The sequence below is a fragment of the Acomys russatus genome, chromosome 19 (genome assembly GCF_903995435.1).
Source record: "Acomys russatus chromosome 19, mAcoRus1.1, whole genome shotgun sequence".
In the NCBI taxonomy this organism is placed as follows: Eukaryota; Metazoa; Chordata; class Mammalia; order Rodentia; family Muridae; genus Acomys; species Acomys russatus.
Window position 1 is genome coordinate 30,389,415 of NC_067155.1, and position 21,482 is coordinate 30,410,896.

General features: G+C 40.7%; 2 protein-coding genes across 2 annotated transcripts in view; both read right to left on the bottom strand.

Annotated features, from left to right (window-relative positions):
* Window positions 1-21,482, bottom strand: part of LOC127203988 (zinc finger protein 721-like) — a 1,570,727-nt gene that overhangs the window by 172,209 nt on the left and 1,377,036 nt on the right.
* Window positions 6,481-20,035, bottom strand: LOC127202952 (zinc finger protein 431-like). The gene is made up of 5 exons (XM_051161792.1): window positions 19,985-20,035; window positions 11,114-11,240; window positions 10,849-10,910; window positions 9,278-9,444; window positions 6,481-6,484 (listed from the first exon to the last, which is right to left on the bottom strand). Exons 1-5 carry the CDS (start codon window positions 20,033-20,035, stop codon window positions 6,481-6,483), a joined length of 411 nt encoding a protein of 136 aa, XP_051017749.1.

Consider the following 21,482-nt stretch of genomic DNA (forward strand, 5'->3'; position numbering starts at 1 on the left):
TAGGATGTAAAGACACTAAAGGAATGAAAATTTCCTAGCTAAGACTAATGAAAACAGGCAAAAAAAAAAAGGTTCCTTCTTCAATATCTTCTTTATATATATATACCTGTAGCCGTGGCCCTGATAAAAGATGAATATTATGACCTCAAAAGATGCACATTAAAGAACGGTCTTTCCAGTTCAAAAGTCTTACTTAAGAACACTTGCTCAGAGGTGTATACAGCTGTGTAGGAGCTCTTAGTTAAATCCAGATGTCATCTGTTTAACTATAAGAATACCCAGCACAAGAGCCAGGGACAAGAGCTGAGCAAGATTCCTTACCTAGGAGTCAAGGAGAGCCTGGGACTCAGTTCCAAAGCGACACTTTTCTTCCAAAAAGAAAGCACTGAGTACTACATAGGAGCTCTGGGCAAGTTCATATAGAGCTCTGCCTATGCCTACTCATGCTCACTTAACACGTCCATTTCTAAAGATGGCCACAATGTAAAGGCAGAGACATCTGTGCCTATTATTAACTAAAAATGAAGCAAGAACATATATAAATTATAAAATGGCAGAAAGAAATGCCTATGGCATGTTCATCTTGTACCCTAAGGTCTTGGGTGAAAAATCAAGTAAATGTTACTGTGAAAGTAGATTGATTAGAAGTCAACGCTACCTCTTAATCCTAATATATGATCTAAAAGATCGATGTGTAAATGCGACAGTTATGAAGTGCAGAGAACATGAATACAAAAGCATCAGGAAACCTTCACCTATCTGCACTGTGGACTCTGCTCTTAGATAATTGGCTGTGCTGAGCTGCTCTAACACCAGAAAAATCCTGCTATGCCTCTGAGATGGCTGAATTAGAAGAAGGACGCAGCTGCATGCATAGAGGACCAGAAAGAGTTCATTTCATCAGCCCTGGCTGTTCTTTCACTCAGGCCTCTGACATCACTGTAGAGAATTCCATTCCTGATTTTTTACTAAGCCCTGTTTTTATTTTATGATTACAGGTGTTTGCCTGTATAAATTTGTACACAGTGCCGACAGAGGACGGAAATAGCCCAGATCTCCTGGGGCAGAAGTTACAGCAGATTGTTAGCTACTATAGAGCTTCTGGGAAATTCATAAAGCATCTTCATTACTATCTGTTGCTCTAGTTCCAGGCGTTCTGACGCCATGTCCTGGCCTCCCTGGCCACCAGGCATGAATGGGGTAGAAAGACATGTATTCTGGCGAAACAACTTTACACATAAAATGACAGCTAAAATGATTTTTGTCAAAATAAACAGTCACCTTGCTTCATAAAAATTATTTTTAAAGCTTGGCATCATAGCACATGCTTTTAATCCATCCTTCGCTACACAGAGGCAGGACGATCACTGGGAGTTTTTAGAAAGCCTGTGCTATATATTGAACAAACATGGGCACACACACACACACACACACACACACACACACATAGACACATACCCTGGAAAGGTAGAAAAAGGAGAATTTGGGTAATACAACATAAAAAAAAAGTCATGTTATGTGTCTGTCATTGATGGCCATACAATCCTTTTTAATTATAAGTCACTTAAAGAGGACCCTAGTCTCAAAGAGTACGTAAAAGCAAAAAATGTTTCTTCTGCAGAAACAGGGTGCATGCAGGGTTCAGCTTCCTCCATAAAAAATGGTAGTGATGACCACGAGTTCCAACACACAGGATCTTTTAAAGACTTCTAGGGAAAACCTGTCTGTGGCTACATGACTCTTGCCAGGATTGGCTGGTGCAGAGAAAGCATGGTACAGGAGGTGTCTATAGGACTTCCACCATGGCACCATGGCCCAGGGCCACATGACTTCATGACTTCTATCAAAGCTTCCTGCTCACCCCATGCCTGCCATGTTATGTCCAGTCCTCACATAACCAAGGTCTCAATTTCAAGAATATGAATTTGCCTCCAAAGTGCTGGGGTTACTGGCATGTTATCTGAAATGTGTATAATTAAAAAGCACCTGGTTGCCTGTGTGTCACAGCAGGGAAGCAGCATGATTGCTAGTCTGTCACCTGAGACATTACCTTGAACATCATGCCTGGCTCACTCCCTGACCTTGCTGGTTCCCTATCTCCTCTAAGAGCCCTTTGCTCATCAGAGACCCACTGACTCTTCTCTCCTTGCTGGGGAAGGCACCCTCATTCCCCCACACCTCCCTCCCTTCACACCTCCACTCCATTCTTTAGGCCCCCCTCCGACCCACCCAGAACCCTAGCACAACTGTATTTTTCTTTTTATTTTTATTCATTTTTTTCCAGACAGGGTTTTCTCTATGATTATCTTGGCTGTCTTGGACTTCCTTTGTAGACCAGGCTCTCCCCAAACTCATAGAGATCTGCCTGCTTCTGCCTCCAGAGTGTTGGGATTAAAGGCCTGTGCCACCACTGCCAGGATGTGTTTTTGTTTTTTTTATTTTTATCACCATTCCATTGAGAAAGATGTGCTAATTAACTATAGTGCCCCAAAGTGTTTATAGTCTCTTTCTTTCTTTCCTCCCAGATTGTTTCATATCTATCACATGAAGGATAGCAGCACACAACATGAAGCGACAAAAACCAAAAATTTTGTTTTCTAAACTCCCTCCTTTATTTTGAATATTTGGGTACCCTTTCACTTGTGGGACAGATTGATAACTCTACTCCAAGTGGAGTAATGGGCTTTGCAAACTATGCACCCTGATTCCAGGAAGAAGAAGGGAAGTGCCTGAGTGTTTTGAAGGAAGAAGACACAGGTTCAGAAGATGTGCCCTGGTGAGCTCAGGGTGGATGCCTAGAAAGGGGCCTGGTGGTGGTGGCAACACCTTTAATCCCAATCCTCAGGAGGCAGAGGCAGGCAGACCGCTGTGACTTCCAGATCACCTTAGTCTCCAAAGTGAGTTCAGGACAGCCAAGGCTACACAGAGAAACCCTGTCTCGAAAAACAAACAAACAAAATTAATCATTTGAGTAATGTAATGAACTGACCATTTCAGTAACAGGTGCAGCATAGCTTCTGCTTTCAGACCAGACCAGAAGGTCTGCAGAAAGTGCCCAGTGAAACTGGGTAGACAATGGCTAGACTAAGTTTTGAGACTCAGCTACAGGGGTCCCCATTGTGAAGAAAGACCTGATCCTAGCAGGGTGTCAGAATGTGTAATTTCCCAGCATGTATTATTTCATGCATGTGAATAAAAGCAGATCAGATTTGGATACAATTTGGTTAGATTAGCTTGAGCCAGTGAATATTGCAGTTTCAGTTAAGGGGCCATTGGCTGTAGCTGTGTGTGTCTGGTGAAAGATCTCAGCAGCTAACATTGCACATAGGGGCAAGGTCAATCCCTGTCTTATTAATGCCATTCCCTCTACCAGAGAAGTTTCTGCTCTTTTTCAAAATCAGTCTACCTACATGTTTTCAAATTATATTTATCTTTCTAAAACGACAATTGATGGTATTTTTAGAATTCCATTTTTTTGCATCACTGCTCTAATCTTCTATTTGTTTCTGCTCATGCCAATGTTTCCCAGTAATTAAAATATTCATTCTTTCTCTCAAAGGCTTTCATATTTATTTCAGGTTCGAGCAACATCCCCTGCAGCTCACCCTTTCCTCATGCTGTGTAGTTAAGACTTTTTTGAGCACCTAATCCTCTCATTCCCACTGCCTGGAAGACAGTCCTTCACTTCTTACAGGCAAGGCCCTAACTGGGAACTCAGGAGAAAGAGGCACCAGTGAATGATTGTCCTCTATCCTCCTTGGATTGGGGAGGAGTCACAAATAAAGGGGACCTGTGTAAGAACTGTTTTCCCTGACCAACTTTGAAGTGACGTAGTCCCAGCACAGAAATGGATGGGGAGGAAGAAAAGGGAGAGGTTTACTCATTTGACAGTAATTGGTATTAGCAATGAGAGGTCAGGTATTCAATTTAAGATGATCAGTAAAAGTCCAACTATCCATTTTTGGAGGGTCACAGACCAAGGAAATCAAAAATAAGCATGAGGAAATGAACTCATTTCTAAAAACCAAATTTCTGAAGTTTGTTTAGTTCTTCCAATGCAGAAGACATGGGCACACCAATCTAGCTTTTCCTGACTGGAATGTTATTGTTCCTTTTTGAAAATGTAGAAGGTGAGAGGAAAGATGGGAGTAAATCTTGGTGTGCTCTACTACATATGTTTAGTCTCTGAATTATTTTGGACCATAAAACCGGTTCCAACTTTTAAAATAATGATTTAGATTATCCTTAAATGACTTCAACCTTTTCTTTTCTCCCTACAATTAAGTCTTAAAGCCTGAGACAAAGGTCTGGGTGCCTATTTAACAAATCAATAGAAATCTGGCTGTCAGGTTCTCCTAGCATCACTCAGTCCCTACTTACTGCAAGGTAATGGTTGGCATAACCCCACTCTCTAGCCTAGTGTTGGGCTGTCCTTCTCCTAGCTTCCCTTCCTTATGGAATCCAATCATTTGGGTTACCTGGTGCTTTTCCTCTATTATTTACAACTCTGACTTCTAGGTCTTCCTCATGATTCTCCCCTCCTTCCTGTCTTCATATGGCTCGGGGGTATGTACACTCTGGATAGCCTGCCACACGACCTCCTACCCACCTCCAATATCTCTGGCTCTTATGTATAAATATTTTACTCCACCACGCATAGGAACAGCTATTTTCTTTCCACTTTACATTCAAATTCACTTTTTGCTTTGTTACTCTGAATTTGACTGAGGGCAGGACTTCTCAGTATGACATAGAGATGGCTGTGCTGCATGTTGAGTGTGTTACATAACATGTAAACAAAGGTGTATGTGCCTTGAAAAAGAAACAAGAAGTGTTCTGGGAGATTGGAATATTCTTTAAAAACAAATTCCCCAGAGTAGTGCTCTGTCTGGCCCTAGGAAGCCAGGGTGGAGCTGTGAAGGCTCCAACTGTCTGAGGTATTTGACCTCTGATGCCCCAGTAGAAGAGCTGCTACCTTCCAAAGGCCAAGATGGAGTTTCCAAGCTAATGAGGGACTCTGGGCAGGTTTAGGAAAGAGGGGCCTGAGAGGAAGGTAGCTTACATGTTTCTTCCAGGACTCTTCTCTGATGCAGCTGGAGGGAACTGTGAGGAAGGAGTACCACATGCCACGCCATGGTGACTGTGGAGGCAGCTGCCCCATGACCAGGAGGAGAAAGTCTACTGGTATGTCAGAGTCTGATCTGCTGGGACTGAGATGGAGAGTAGTTCACACTGTGAATTTGTTGGTCTCTGTGGTGATCTGGGTGGAGGTCTTTGGCTTCTGAATTTCCTGAGTGTGGATTCCCTTTGGATGAGTGGGCTTTGAAGCCCAAGCAGTGGAAAGCTGTGGAGCTTATACTATCTCTCTCTAGGGTTCACACACAGGCATTGGTTTCATGTGCAGTAAGAGGACAGAGTAGAAAACTGAAGGTCTAGTTTCTAGAAGTACTGAACCTGACATTCTACATTCAATTTTTGTGTCAAATTGTATAAATAGTGTAGAAACTGATAGAAAGTGATTGATGGGGATTATGCTTCAGCAATACTTGATAATCTTTTTATTTTTCCAATACCACCAGCCACAATGGCATGATTCACGGAAATTCAGTTTCGTGGTACAAATGGAGTTTCTGAGATGCAGAGGGTTCTCTGCTGTGCATGGTACATAGACAGGGCAGTTTTGCCACCCTGTGACATAATACATCTGGCAGGAAGCAGACATAAATTATTCTACAACATTGTTTTCTTTGTGGGATTCAGTGGGGGCTGAGTTTGTCTGCAACCACAAGGGGGGGTGAGGGGCTGTAGGGCCATAGAACTACCTTTCTGCTCACATTTTGAGAGAGCTCTAGAGCATGGAGCCTCTCTGCAAGAGAGATTAGTAGTAGCTAGAAGGCAGAAATAGAACAGTTTAGGGGTAACTGAGTGATTTTCATAGTGAAGTCTGTGTTTGTTACACACACCATCACAGTTAACTTGGTCAAGGTCACACTTTCCCTGGGGGTGTTTCCCTAGGTATCTTGATGAAAACTTAAATATAAATTCAGGCTTAGTTTTTGGCATTTTCTCTCCATTCCCTCATTTTTTTTCACAAATATTGTTCTCTTTGTGGTAAGTTCAGGAGTCACATTGTACCAACATTTAAACTATTTCCTCACAGTCCATAGAAAATTATGAGTTTTCTCATATCATGTAGCTTTGGAATCATGTTTCCTGTGATCCATTGTTAGGAGCTTTCTTTGGATCCTTTTGCCTTTTTGCAGCAAAGGGAACATTTGTTTTCTTTTTTGACAAGACATCATTTTAATAGCGTTGTATACAGTGGTGTAAAGGGTAAAAGATATTCTACTACAGCAAGTCTGTCGATCTGGAACTGGAGTAATACAATGCACAAAGACATAGAAAGTGGACTTAAGTGTAACTTTTGTGACCCACAATTCATGGATATAGTCACATAAAAGCTAATGCTCCAGATATGACTTACCTGAGAAGACAAAAGTGAAAATGGAACATGATCCAGAACTGAACAATAAATCTGAATGTGACACGGGGCTGTGAAACATACAAAATGAACTCTTATAGTAGTGGGTTTGGATTTTACACAGATAGCAAGAAAAAATAGTTAAAACCATGTTGTATTGTTGTCGTTGATATAAAATTGCACATATTTAGTGCATTAATTGTGATGCCTTTGGATTTATTACCTACACACACTCAACTCCATTACCACAACAAATACAGTGAACTGTGTTCTCCATACACTCTCATTCTAGCCATGTTTCTGTTGTTCACAGTGGAAGAGATAGAAAAGTTGTTTTTCAACCCTGGCCACTCTGTACTTTCTGAGATGGCATCTGGGCTGTTGTATACTTTGAGAGAAAAACCACACCCTCATACCTGTCCCGAACACCTGACAGCACACGATGTCCCAAGCTGAGTTCTTGCCCCCTAAGGGATAAAATAACTAGTAACCAATCATTGTAAAGGGCATTCTGAAGAACCAGTCATGGTTCAACAACTCGGCATAACTGCCAATTCAGCTTCTGTAAGGGTATGAAAGGCCAAAGCTTTGCTTATTTTTGGTCTCCAGCTCAATAGAGCTTGGTAGACCCCGTCACGATGTATCAATAAAGCATCCCTTGCTGTTTGCATCAGACTGGACTTTCATGTCTCACTGGGCTCTAGAAGTAGGACCTAGCCTCCAGGTCTTACACAGTATACAGAATTCATTACTAAATTTCTTTTAATTTATATATTTGCTTCACATCCTGATTGTAGCCCCTCCCTCCTCTCCTCCCATTCCCTCCCTCCCACCCTTTCCCCTCTATCCCTTCAGAAAATGGGAAGCATGCCTACAAGCACTCTCAAACCCATACCACCACTTCAAGTCTCATCAGAACTGAACCCCCACTCATCCCTGAGGTCAGGCAAGGCAGTCAGGCTAGGGAAAATTGATTGAAAGAATTCAACACAGTCCATGTCCTAGACAGCACCCACTCAAATTATTAGTGGACCCATATGATGATCACACTGCCTATGGGTTACATATGTGCAGGGGTCTAGGTCTAGTCCATGTATGCTCTTTGGTTGGTGCTTCCATCTCTGTAAGTCCACATGGATCTAGGCTAGTTGGCTCTGCTGATCTTCTTGCAGCATTCTCGAATTCTCATAAAATGACAGAATTGCTATGGATATATGCAATCTTCTGAGTACCGTTTCCATACACTTTAAATTGGTTTTAGAGGTATCAGAATTCTCATGTTCATTGAGTACTGTTTCCATACACTTTAAATTAGTTTTAGAGGTATCAGAATTCTCATGTTCATTGCAGTTATAGTCATAGTGACTTAAATGTTAAAATAACGTAAATGCTCATTTGTTGAAGACAAGCTAGGTGGCCCAGGAGGACATTGTGGTGAGTTAAGACAATAGCAATGCTTAAAGGATTATACACACTTGGAAAGGGCTTTCACAGTTGGTGCAGTATTATCAAACAGCATGTCATTACTGTTGAAGTGTTGGGGACCTACTCCTTTCTCCCATTTGATATAGTTCTAGTCTTATGAAAGCGAACTCTTCCAAGCTGCTCAGGATGGCTGGAGTTGCAAGTCCGTAGTTACTCACGTAGAAATCTTACTTGGAGTCTTGTTATATACTAGTTTAGTTATTTACAGGAAAAGATTTATTTAGTCTCTTGTGTATTTTTTCAAGGCTAAACAGATTGTGCAAAGCTAGAAACAAGCAATTTTGTCTATTTAGAGAAACTGAGATAGATAAATTGATCAATAGATAGATACATAAATAGACATGCATAGTTATTCACTACAGTAAATACATAGATGGTCCTCAAACACATCAGACATTTACAGAATATGGCATTCAATAAGAAAGGGCTTTCCTGACAGAGAGACACAGCTGCTTCTGGCGGCACATCCAGTATACTTCAATTAAGCTGATGGACATCTATGAAACAAATGTGGCCAAATAGCCACTGAATCAAACAACTGTTCTTTACTGCTGAGAGCACATTGACTCTCAAAATGGTGAACAAGCATGACACTGGAAAATTGATGTCCAACTCTGCAGAGACTAGCTGGGTCGGTCCTTCAATATTCCTGCTTCATAGAACAAGTCTGTGAGATACTCTAGACTGCTAGTCTATCTTACTTTAATTACATTCACAGAATTTCTCTTTAGTATATAAAGGCATGTAAAGACTTCAAAATATGAAATACACTCATAAAGATTCTCTCCTGCGTGAATTCTTTCCTGCCTTTGAAAATGACCATGACATTCAAAGGCTTCACCACAGGCATTATATTCACAACGTTTCTGTCCTGTATGAATTCTTTCACAGCTCTGAAGAAAATTGTGATATGCAAAGGCTTTACAACATTAATTATATTCATAAGGCTTCTATTCAGTTTGAATTCTTTCATGCATGAGAAGTTGACTGTGCCACCCAAAGGCTTTACCACATTGATGACCCTCATAAGGTTTCTCTCCTGTATGAAATCTTTTATGCATTTGAAGATTCATGTGCCATGCAAAGGCTTTACCACATTGCTTACATTCATAAGTTTTCTCTCTTGTATGAATTCTTTCATGCATTTGAAGAGAACTGTGCTGTGCAAAGGCTTTACAACATTGAATACATTCATAAGGGTTTTCTTCTGTATGAATTCTTTCATGCCTTTGAAGGTTCCTCTGCCATGAAAAGGCTTTACCACATGGGTTGCATTCATAAGGTTTCTCTCCTATATGAATTCTTTCATGCCTTTGATGATCCCTGTGCCATGCAAAGGCTTTACCACATTGGTTACATTCATAAGGTTTCTCTCCTGTATGAATTCTTTCATGCATTTGAAGATATCTGTGCTGCCTAAAGCCTTTACCACATTGAATACATTCATGACGTTTCTCTCCAGTATGAGTTTTCTCATGAATTTGAAGAGAACTTTGATGGTCAAAGATCATAAAACATTGTTCACATTCATAGGGTTTCTCTCTAGTTTCTGTTCTTTTATGAATTTGGAGACTACTGTGATTTACAAAGGTTTCACAATACTGAATATCTTCATATGTTTTCTCTCCAGTAGTAATTATTTCTTGCCTTTGAAGTTGCCTTTGACATGACAAAGACTTACCACATTGAGTAAAGACAGAGGGTTGTCCTCCATTATATCTTCTTTGATTCCTGCAAAGATAATTGGCACATGTCAAAGTTATATCACATTCATTGCACTGATGAATCTTTTTATCTTTTTACATTTTCATTTTCATTTTACATTTTCATTTAATTTTTAAAGTAATCAGATTCATGGTACTATCACTTTATTGACTTTCATTTTTCTTCCATCTTCAAGTGATATTTTGTATCTTTGAAGAGCCTTGTGTTTGTAAGATCATGTATGGCATGGACCACATTTATAGCATCCTTTTACTATAGAAGAGGGTTTTCACATATTGGAAGAGAACTGGGAGAAGTCAGATTTACCACTCTGATTGCATTAAAATTTTTCCTATTATGTGAGTCATACTACAATTGCAAAATGAACCGAGGCAAATAGAGGCAATCCATATTGATAATATTCATGGAAGCTTTTCTGCAGTGTGAGTTTGTGGATGTGTTGCCAATAAAATTGGAAAAGCCATTAATTTTAAACACATGTTACATTCAGAAATTCTACAAGTTATAGGTACTACTACAAGTCTTCTAACTCTTCGGTGTTAGAGAGGATTATAATCCTTTGTTCAGTGTTCCAATGCCGACAGGGCTTGTACACATTGTGAAAAATGACATCTCTATGAAAGAAGATAGCAAATGAAAAGGTTTACCCTGCATTCACAGTCTCACTTTTGTTTTTCTCACTGGAACACTGTATAGGGATTAGAGTTTCTCCATAACAACATTCTTCACTGTCATAAATTGCCCCTCTCACTAAACTGAACAACATTACTGAAAATATATTATGAACACACAGCTTTATTATGGACTACTTGTTTATTAGAAAGTTTTAGACATAGATTTATCGCCTGCTTAATGTTTATATCTTCTGCAATATCTAAGTGGTGTGAGACAGAGACTAGCAGTTCTGTAGTCTAGCTCACTATAATTCAAATGGTGATATCTGTTAATGCATTAGTTTCTTATCTTCTTTTTCAGAGAAATGTTTTACAAAAATAAATCAGCTACATGATTTTGAGGTACATAGTTTTGTCAGAATTTAATAATCATCGATACAGTTAAAACAGTGCATATTTACACTCTTGCTTTTCTTTAGAACTTAAAGGGTGCACTAAAAGCTATTCAGAGGTATATTCATATCAACTTGCACATGAAAATTACCTTCTATATCTTCTAGAACTTTGAAGATTCTCTTCAATCGTATGATCTCCCCAATTGTAACCTAAATTAAAATACGACAAAATGCATGATATTATATTGGAAAGTTGGCAAAATTCAAGTTACTCTTTAGTAAACCTCAGAAACGTAGCTGATTTATTCATCTCATTCATCCTCATTTTCAGTTGACATTACAATAACAAATAACAACAATGGAGAAAGAGTTATAGGTAGATTTTAAAAGCAACATAAAATTCACAGTCCTACCTATGGCAGTGAGGTTCCTGCAGGTCTCCAGCATCACCTCTCTGTAGAGACTCTTCTGGGCAGGATCCAGCAAAGCCCACTCTTCCACAGTGAATTTCACATCCACATCATCGTAGGTCAATGCATCCTATAATATCTCATACAGGGGTGCAAGAGAAAGCATGATAGTGATGACAGTGTAGCTGTATCCTTTATTGACAATATATTCATATAACTCTGTGGCTTCCTCCATATATTTCCTGATATAGATGTTCTAATGTAACCAAGTCATTTTAAAAGGATCCAGAATACAGTGTCCTCGTCTGTCATTCCTTACCACTTGAATAGGATATAGCCTTGCAAGATAAATGCCAATCAACAGAGAAGAGGGGAGAGGGAAGTAGAAAAACAGTTTAGGAATGCTGGGCTCATGTCAGAGAAATTGTATAAACAATTACTAACGATGAAAATAATTTTTAAGCTGAGTATTTTTTCTCATGCCGGTAATCTCAATATAGTTCTCTTCAAACTATAAGTGGTACGAGAAAGCATTATAGACACAATACCCTGCACAATACCCACAAATAACTTAAAATATACAGGTGTAACTCTTAACAAGCAAGTGAAAGACTTGTGTGACTATAATCCAAGGCTCTGATAAAAGAAACTGAATAAGATATCAGAAGATGGAACGATCTCCCATGCCCGTGGTTGGTAGGAAGAAAGAAGTAGAAACTGCCATCTCACCTAAATCAATCAATAGTTTTAATGTAATTCCCATAAAAGTTACAACACAATTCTTTGTAAACCTTGAAAGAGAAACCCTAACTTCATATGGAAAAACAAAAAACCCAGCACAGTCAAAAAAAATTCTGTGTAATAAGTAACTTCTGGAGGTATCACCATCCCTGATCCCAAGCTGTATTACAGAGCAATAGTAATACAAAACAAACAAACAAACGAACAAAGAAAGACATGGTATTGCCATTAAAAACAGACCAGCTGATCAATGGAGTTGAATCAAAGACCCAGAAATAAACCCACACATCTACTGACATTTGATTTTTGATAAAGAAACCAAAACCATACAATGGAAAAACGAAATCATCTTCAGCAAATGGTACTGGCCTAACTTAAAGTCTGCATGTAGTAGAAGAGATACAGGTCTGTATTTCTCACCTTTCACAAAACTCACGTCTAAGTGGATCAGAGACCTCAACATAAAACTGGATAGTGTAAATCTAATAGAAGAGAAAGTGGGGAATAGCTTTAACTCATTGGTACAGGAGACGCCTCTCTGAACATCACAGGCACTAAGATCAACAACTATAAATGGGCCCCACAGAACTGAAAATCAATAGGACAAAATGACAGACAGCTGACTGGAAAAGACCTTCACCAATGCTGTGTCCAACAGAGGGATAATATCCAAAACACAGAAAGAACCCAAGAAATTGGACACCAATAAATCAAATCACCCAAGTATATACTGGGGATCAGAGCTAAAAGGAAATTCTTAACAGACGAATCTCTAGTCCCCAAGAAGCTATTAAATAAATGCTCAACATCCCGAGTCATCAGGGAATTGCACATCAAAATGACGCTGATTTCCATCTTACACCTGTCAGAATGGCTAGGATCATGAACCTAAGTGACAGGACACGACGGGGGGAAGTGGAACAAGGGCAACATGCCTCCATTTCTGGTGGGAAAGACAACTTGTACAATCATGTTGGAAATCAATCTGGAGGTTGCTCAGAAAATTGTGACTAGACATACTTAAATATCTACTTGCCTCAAAAGCTATCCCACTCCTGGGCACATACACAAAATAAGCTCCACCGTAACACAAGGACACTTGCTCAACTATGTTCACAGAAATTTAATTCATAGTACACAGAGACTGGAAAAAACACAGATGTCCCACAACTGAAGAATGGATAAAGAAAGTGTGGTACAGTTACACAGGCAATACCACTCAGCTATTAAAATGGATGGAACTAGAAAAGATGGATGGACATACTAAAGATCTTAATGAGTGAAGTAACATAGATCCAAAAGATGTGCATGGTGTGTACTTACTTATAAGTGGATATTAACCATGAATATTGAATAGCCATGGTATAATCCACAGAACCAAAGAAGCCAAGGAGATCTTAAAGGAGGATGTTTAACGTCCACTCAAAACTAAACTAAAATAGATATCTGAAACAGATGAAGGGAAGGAACTAGGTGGGAGAGGAGAGGAGAGGTAATGGGGGGTGGGCATCAGCTGTGGGGAGAGTAGGGGAAGTGGGACCAGGAGAGAGAGCAGACATCAGTAGAAGAGTGTAAAAGTAACTTTTATTCTCCTGAATCAATCGTTGTCTAGGAGGCTTCTACCTCTTCTGATGGCCTAGGTCTAGACCTGGAAGCTTCTAGCCTCTGTACAATCTAACCTAGGCCTAGAATGTTTTCAGCCTCTGAGATACACTGTTTTTTGTTGTTGTTGTTGCTGTTTGTTTTTGTTTTTTTGTTTTTTCCAGACAGGGTTTCTCAGTGTAGCCTTGGCTATCCTGGACTCACTTTGTAGACCAGCCTGGCCTTGAACTCACAGCGATCTCCATGCCTCTGCCTCCTGAGTGCTGGGATTAAAGGCGGGAGCCACCACACCCAGCTTGAGATAGACTGCTTAAAGAGCACAGCCTTACTTCTTCTTTCTGAGCTCTGGGCCGGCTGGTTCAACTCAGCTGTTCTGGCTCAAACTCTTCTCACAGCTGACTTACTTAATCTAGTTTCTCTCAGCCCAGAATTGCTCTGCTTAGCCTCAAACTAACTCAGCAATCTGCTCTAATCTTCTGGATTCTTTTCATTTTCTGCCTTATTCTCAGCTACCCATCTCTCTATTACTGTCATGGTAAAACTGCTTCCTCTCCCTGTAAAAATGCCTCTTAAGTAGCTTCCCTTGGCTCTCTCTAGTGGGAGTTGGCCACATCCTATTCTACCAAATCTTCTCTGATTCATCATCTCTTCTTCCACACAATCATATCACTATCAAGCCTGGGTGCTGCTTCCTTCTTTACATTAACTTAACCTTCAGTTAGTATTAAAGGACTATATCACCATGCCTCGATACAAGCTTTCCTTTACTTGATGCTTGCTGTATAACAGGCTGTCTTTAAACTCAACTCTGTTTGCTTCTGTCTCCTGGTTTAAAGGCATGTTTTGTATTACAACTGGATCACACAGACCTAGAAGACCTTTGGATGTGATCTCTTGCCTGCTGGGTTACATACACCTAAGATAGTCTTTGCATGTGATCTTTTACAAGACCAGCCATCTTCTGATTTAACATTCTTCTGCAGAAGGGGGCATCTCTGGGAAAGGAAGGCTCCTTGAAATCTATGGGGGTGACTCTAGCTGAGACCTGTACCATCAGGGGTTAAGAGCCTGAAGTTGCCAATTACTATAGCCAGGTGGGACTTCCAGTGGAGGGAGGGGGACACAAAACCACCCTTAAAGCCATCGACCCAAAATTTACCTTGCCTATTAAAATTATAGAGATAAAGATGGATCAGAGATTGAAGAATTGGCAAACAAATAACTTGCTGCTCAACATAAGATCGACCCAAATGAGAAAGAGCCAATCCCTGACACTATTAATGATACTCAGCTATACTTGCAGACAGGTTCCTAGGATGAGTGTTTTCTGAGAGTCTTCCTCCACAGCTGTTGGAAACAGATGCAGAGACCCAGAGCCAAACAATAGGCAGAGAGCAGGGAATTTGGGGGAAGGTTGGGAGAAAAGATAGAGGGATCCTTGGCAGTTGAGGACACCACAGAAAACCTCCAGTCAACTATCTTGAGTCCATGGGGACTCACAGAAACTGAACCATAACCAAAGAGCATACATAGGCTGAACCTAGATCCCATATATATATATATATATATATGATGTGTAGTTTGGTTGACATAAGGGTCCCCTAAGTATGGGAATAGGAGCCGTCTGGACTATGGTGTCTGACTTTGGATCCCTTTTTCCCTATCTGGGCTGCCTCCTTAGGCATCAGTGGGAAAGGATGTTCTTAGTCTTGCTGCAACTTGAGATGCCAGGGGAAATTGATAACATTTGTGGGCCTCCCCTTCACTGAGGAGAAGGAGGGCACTTGGGGAAAGGGGGAATGATGGTGGGACTGGGAGTAGAGGAGGGACAGGTCAGGCTGTAAAGTGACTTAATTAATTAGTTCATTAATTAAAAATAAGGCTAGCAAAATAGCTTAACATTGATTGCTAACTGCTTCTACTATACCTTATGTGATTTAGGGCACAGTCTATAGTTGGGAATGCATGACAGCATGAGAAGGAAATGAACAGTTTCCAAAGCAACACAGTAGAAACAAAAACATAAAATTGGTTGAGTCTACAGACACTCAAATCCCATCCCCAAAAAGACATCTAGGTAAACTCCTAGGACAAAAGCTCCCCTAGATAACCAAAAAAGGGGAGATAAGTGTTTAAAGATATGAGGTTACCTAGAGTCTTTCTGATTTGACAAATTATATTCTGATATTGGTCATTATTGACTCACAGTGAAAATGCTTTTTACTCAACTTCAATGATCCTAACGGTCTGCAAGGGGTCATACACTATTCAAGAGAACAAAGACTCTTCTGACACTCCTGAAAATCTTTTGATAGCTATATTTTCTAAAATCTGGAAACAGGTTATATACAATATACAATGGCACAGAATAAACCTTCCCATTCCAGTTGAGAGGAATGTACATATATTGAGGCAAGATTGGATGGAGACAAAAAAAAAAAAAAAAAAAAAATCCAGCAACTCAAGTACACTAGCTCTGTCTCAGATACATGGGGCTTCATTTTCACAGGGTATAGATGGTCCTATGACTGCAATGTCTCATTCATCACTCAGTTTTGTTACTTTAACCCAGTATATGCACCTCTCCATGATATATTTCTCAGAGCTTAGGTGTCTCGACATCTTATGGTCTCCAAATGCAACATGGGCTACATATCCAAAGCCTGGTGAAATGAAATCTCATAGTTTCCTTACTGGGGCACTGACTCTGCAAATCATAAATAGCTGGAGCAACGCTGAACTGAAATCACAGAGACAGAACACATGACCTTGAATTGTGCATCATTCTTGTTTCAAAAACCATTACAATGGGGCTGGAGAGATGGCTCAGAGGTGAAGAACACTGGTTGTTCTTCCAAAGGTCCTGGGTTCAATTCCCAGCAACCACATGGTGGCTCACAACCATTTATATTGGATCTGGTGCCCTCTTCTGGCCTGCAGACAGAATATTGTATCAATAATAAATAAATAATTTTTTAAAAAAGTACAACAATGGGTGATCCTGCCAACTTTGGTTTCTAAACTGAGATGAAATATGCCAGCCATGGACCAGAGTTGCAGCAGGTTTTATATGAAGTGCCTTCTTTGCAATCACTTTGCCTATACTTTCCATTAATTAAAGGTGTAGCAAGAATGGATGTTACCCATCTTAGGGTTCCAATACAGAGGTAGCGCTTTCTATTTCCTGGTGATAAGCTCCTTGAAAATCCCTTCTTATCTTACAGGATTTGACTGCCATCTAAAACTACCTAGTTCTGTTTTTTCTCTAAACCCACAGACTGCATTTTCTTCTGTCCCACTTGTTGCTTTTTTAGATGGTTCTGTCAACTCACAGTCCAACATTCTGTAAGGTTAGAATAGAAACTCAACCTAGAAAATTATAGCAAAAACCATGGGCAAACATTGTTCCTGGCTTGCTTGCTTACTTGAGCACTCTCTTATTTGCAGCCTGATCTCTTTTCCAACCCAGGCACACTTGCTAAGGGATACTGCCACCCTCAGTGGAAGAGCCTCCCACATCAATCTCCAATCAATATAATCTCTCACAGACATAGCAATCAGCCACTCTGATGAGGACATGCCTCATCATTAACATTTTTGCCTGCTTTAATGGCTTATCTGCAGCTGAAAGCTTCTGGAGCCTAGAAGCCTGCTAGCTTTGGCCTCTTGGGGTTCAGGAATAGCCCACACTGACCACTTGGACACCAAACTCATGGCAGAGAAAATTTACTGACCATTTAAAAAAGACTGACTGGTTAAGAACATAGTATGGTTTGAGAAAGGACACTGTGATCCAGACCATTCACAGAGTAATTTAAAAAGATAATCAGGAGGAATCAATTTTATTTCAGGTATATTGTGTCCTACCCAGGGAGGGAGAATTAATTCTATTCCTGGTACACTGTGCCTAGGTGGATAGACAAAGCATTTGAAACTGATTCGATGGGATATAAGGTAGGGGATATTGGGGATGTTCTAGTGCCCTGTTCTTCTCCTGAGAAAAAAACAATGCAGGGTAATATTGCTTAACTCCAACAGAACATACATTTATCTTTAACTCAAGCAGAACAAGCATTTATCATCTGTTGTCACTGATTCATGGTATTGTTTGGTGCTTCCTACTGGACTGGATTTCTGGTACCCTGCCAAGGAAGAATAGAATCTCCTCCAAAGAACTGCTTCTAAACTAGTTCACACCCCTTTTTTCTATGAACCTTCTTTCTCCCCTACCTTTCTATGGTAGATTAAAGTGAAGATAAAAGGATTTAGGAACCCTAAATAAAGTAGGTTTTGAAAAATCTAAACCTACAATAGAGTTGGTACTGGAGCTCACAGATTAACTCCAGTTGAACAAATCTCCCACCCTGTGAGTTCCCTGTCAGCAGCAACTACAACTGATGCTTTGGGTGCTGCTGCCTTTTCCATGGCTTCAGCTTCTCAGTTTCTCCAGGAGTGTGATCGCTCATCCCAGCACTGTGGAGATTTAGCCACAGCAGCACTGCAGTCCTGGGGTGTTGATGTCTGGAGGTGTGGAAAGGCCAACACCACAGGCTGAAGATCTGAGAACCCTTCTCATGGAACACATGTAGGTAGCACCCAGGTGAGCAGAGGATGTAAAAAGGGGGCACCCAGGGAATGACGTAGGGGGATTCCAGGGCCAAAACTTGAAGGAGCCCTGCCTGGCTGCTGGAGATCCTCAGAAGGGGACCTGATAACTTTCTTGCAAAGTATACATAGTTCACAAAGAGTCCATGGCAGAGAAGGGTTTACCTGTTGCTTCATTCTGCATGAATAATATGAATAGAAAATTGCTTCAGCTAACTGATATGAAAATGTTTACCCACCGATATGGTCTGTTTCCATTCACATGCATGAGATAATCCATGCTGGGAAAGTACATCATGCTGGGAAATGACAGACATTATAGCCTGTCCTGCTTCACCCTACACTGTAAACATAAACTGTGCATCCTGTTCTGTTCTGAATACTGAAGCCATAATCCACATGAAAATCTTATTCCTGGTATAGAAATGGACAGTTCACAAATTGGCTAAAATGAATTATTTTAAAACTCTGCTGTGGTATACTCCTTTAATTAAAGAACTTAGGAAGTTTAGTCAAGAAGAAAGCAAGGCCATTTCTCTGGGAAACAGACAGCCCTCAAGGCCCCTCTGAATTAGCATAGCTTTATCGGAGAGACTTTCTCCAAGATATTAGATGCAGCTGTGCTAGAATTAATATGCCTTGTCACACAGACATCATAATACAAACAAATACAAAATTAACTAATAAAATATCTTTGTAGGGACAGCTAAAAATAGATTTTGCATTCTACATGCTGTTGCCATTAAATTTCTTTAAATTTAGTCCCCAATTAAGTTTTGAACAATTTAAATATGAACTGGACACAGCAAAGCTACCCACTTAAGACATTTACCCAGCAATGATAGTGACAGAAGTATTTCTTAAGGACACCAGTGCTTTCAAACATCAGTGACAGAGTCCTAAGTGGAAGGTCCCAGAGGATGAGAAGAAAGGAGAAGTAGAAGATAGAAAGTACAAAAGCTGAGGTGAGGAGGTTTTGCACAAGCTATGTCTTATGTCAAGTAAGGTTTGTAAGAATTGCATCTTGTATACCGCTCACAGGGGGAAATGAAATAAAAGGGAGATGTTTATGAAGTCAAGTGAAGCTTCATACAATGAGACAAACTCGAGAGGACTGTAATAAAATAATGTTTCATAGGATATGTCAAGAACAGTACTGACCAAGCTCACAGTGGCCCTGGTACTGCTAACCACAGCTTTAGAAACAATGCAATATGGTTTTAACTAATTTTTCTTGCTATCTATTCTATTCCACAGAGGCTCCATGCTCTAGAACTCTCTCAAAATGTGGACAGAATGGTAGTTCTAAGGCCCTATAGCCCCTCATGCCCCCTTGTGGTTGCAGACATACTCAGCCCCACTGAATCCTTCAAAAAAAATGTAGAATAATTTATGTCAGCTTCCTGCCAGATGTATTATGTTATAAGGTGTGGAAACTGCCCTGTCTATGTACCGTGCGCAGCTGAGAACCCTCTGCATCTCGGAAACTCCATTTGTACCCTGAAACTGGATTTCTGTGAATCATGCCATTGTGGCTGAGGGTACTGGAAAAATAAAAAGATTATCAAGTATTGCTGAAGCTTAATCCCCATCAATTACTTTCTATCAGTTTCTACACTATTTATACAATTTGACACAAAAATTTAATGTAGAATGTCAGGTTCAGTACTTGTAGAAACTAGACCTTTTCTAGTCTGTCTTCCTACTGCCCACGAAAACCAATGCCTGTGTGTGAACCCTAGAGAGAGATAGTATAAGCTCCACAGCTTTCCACTGCTTGGGCTTCAAAGCCCACGCATCCAAAGGGAATCCACATCTAGGAAATTCAGAAGCCAAAGACCTCCACCCAGATCACCACAGAGACCAACAAATTCACAGTGTGAACCACTCTCCATCTCAGTCCCAGCAGATCAGACTCTGACATACCAGTAGACTTTCTCCTTCTGGCCATGGGGCAGCTGCCTCCACAGTCGCCATGGCGTGGCATGTGGTACTCCTCACAGTTCCCTCCAGCTGCATCAGAGAAGAATCCTGGAAGAAACATGTAAGCTACCTTCCTCTCAGGCCCCTCTTTCCTAAACCTGCCCAGAGGCCCTCATTAGCTTGGAAACTCCATCTTGGCCTTTGGAAGATAGCAGCTCTTCTATGGGGGATCAGAGGTCAAATACCTCAGACAGTTGGAGCCTTCCCAGCTCCACCCTTGCTCCCTAGGGCCAGACAGAGCACTACTCTGGGAAATTTGTTTTTAAATTTTCCAATCTCCCAGAACGCTTCTTGTTTCTTTTTCAAGGCACATGCACCTTTGTTTACATGTTATGTAACACACTCAACATGCAGCACAGCCATCTCTATGTCATAGCTGGGAAGTCCTGCATCCCAACCTCAGTCAAATTCAGAGTAACAAAGCAAAAAGTGAATTTGAAAGTAAGGTAAAGTGGAAAAAAATAGCTGTTCCTATGCGTGGTGGAGTAAGATATTTATACATAAGAGCCAGAGATATTGGAGTGGGGTAGGGGGACGTGTGGCAGGGTATCCAGAGTGTACATACCCCTGAGCCATATGAAGACAGGAAGGAGGGGAGAATCATGAGCAAGTCCTAGAAGTCAGAGTTGTAAATGATAGAGGAAAAGCACCAGGTAACCCAAATGATTGGATTCCATAAAGAAGGGAAGCTAGGAGAAGGACAGCCCAACAGCAGGCTAGAGGGTGGGGTATGCCAACCATTACCTTGCAGTAAGTAGAGACTGAGTGATGCTAGGAGAACCTGACAGCCAGATTTCTATTGATTTGTTAACTAGGCACCCAGACCTTTGTCTCAGGCTTTAAGACTTAACTGTAGGGAGAAAGGTGGGCGCCATCATTTTCTGGTACTTTCTGGGCATCCACTGTGAGCTCACCAGGGCACAACTTCTGAAACTGTCTGATCGCCCTTCAAAGTCCTCAGGCACTTCCCTTCTTCCTCCTGGAGTCAGGGTGCATAGCTTGCAAAGCCCATTTCTCAACTTGGAGTGGAGTCATCAGGTGTCCCACAAGTGAAAGAGTACCCAAATATTCAAAATTAAGGAGAGGGTTTAGAAAAACAAAAGTTTTGTTTTGTTGCTTCATGCTGTTTCAGGTAAACTGCAGCTACCTTTCAGATGATAGATATGGAAAAAAAAAAAAATCCAGAAACAAAGAAAGGCAGAGATTATAAACACTTTGGGACACTATAGTTAATCAGCACATCTTCCTCAGTGGAAAGGTGATAAAAAATAAAAACGAAAACTAATCCAGGCAGTGGTGGCACAGGCCGTCGTTAACCCAAGTACTCTGGAGGCTGAAGGAGGCAGATCTCTGTGAGTTTAAGGCGAGCCTGGTCTACAAAGCAGGTTCAAGACAGCCTACTTAATCATAGAGAAACTGTGTCTGGAAAGAACAAACAAAC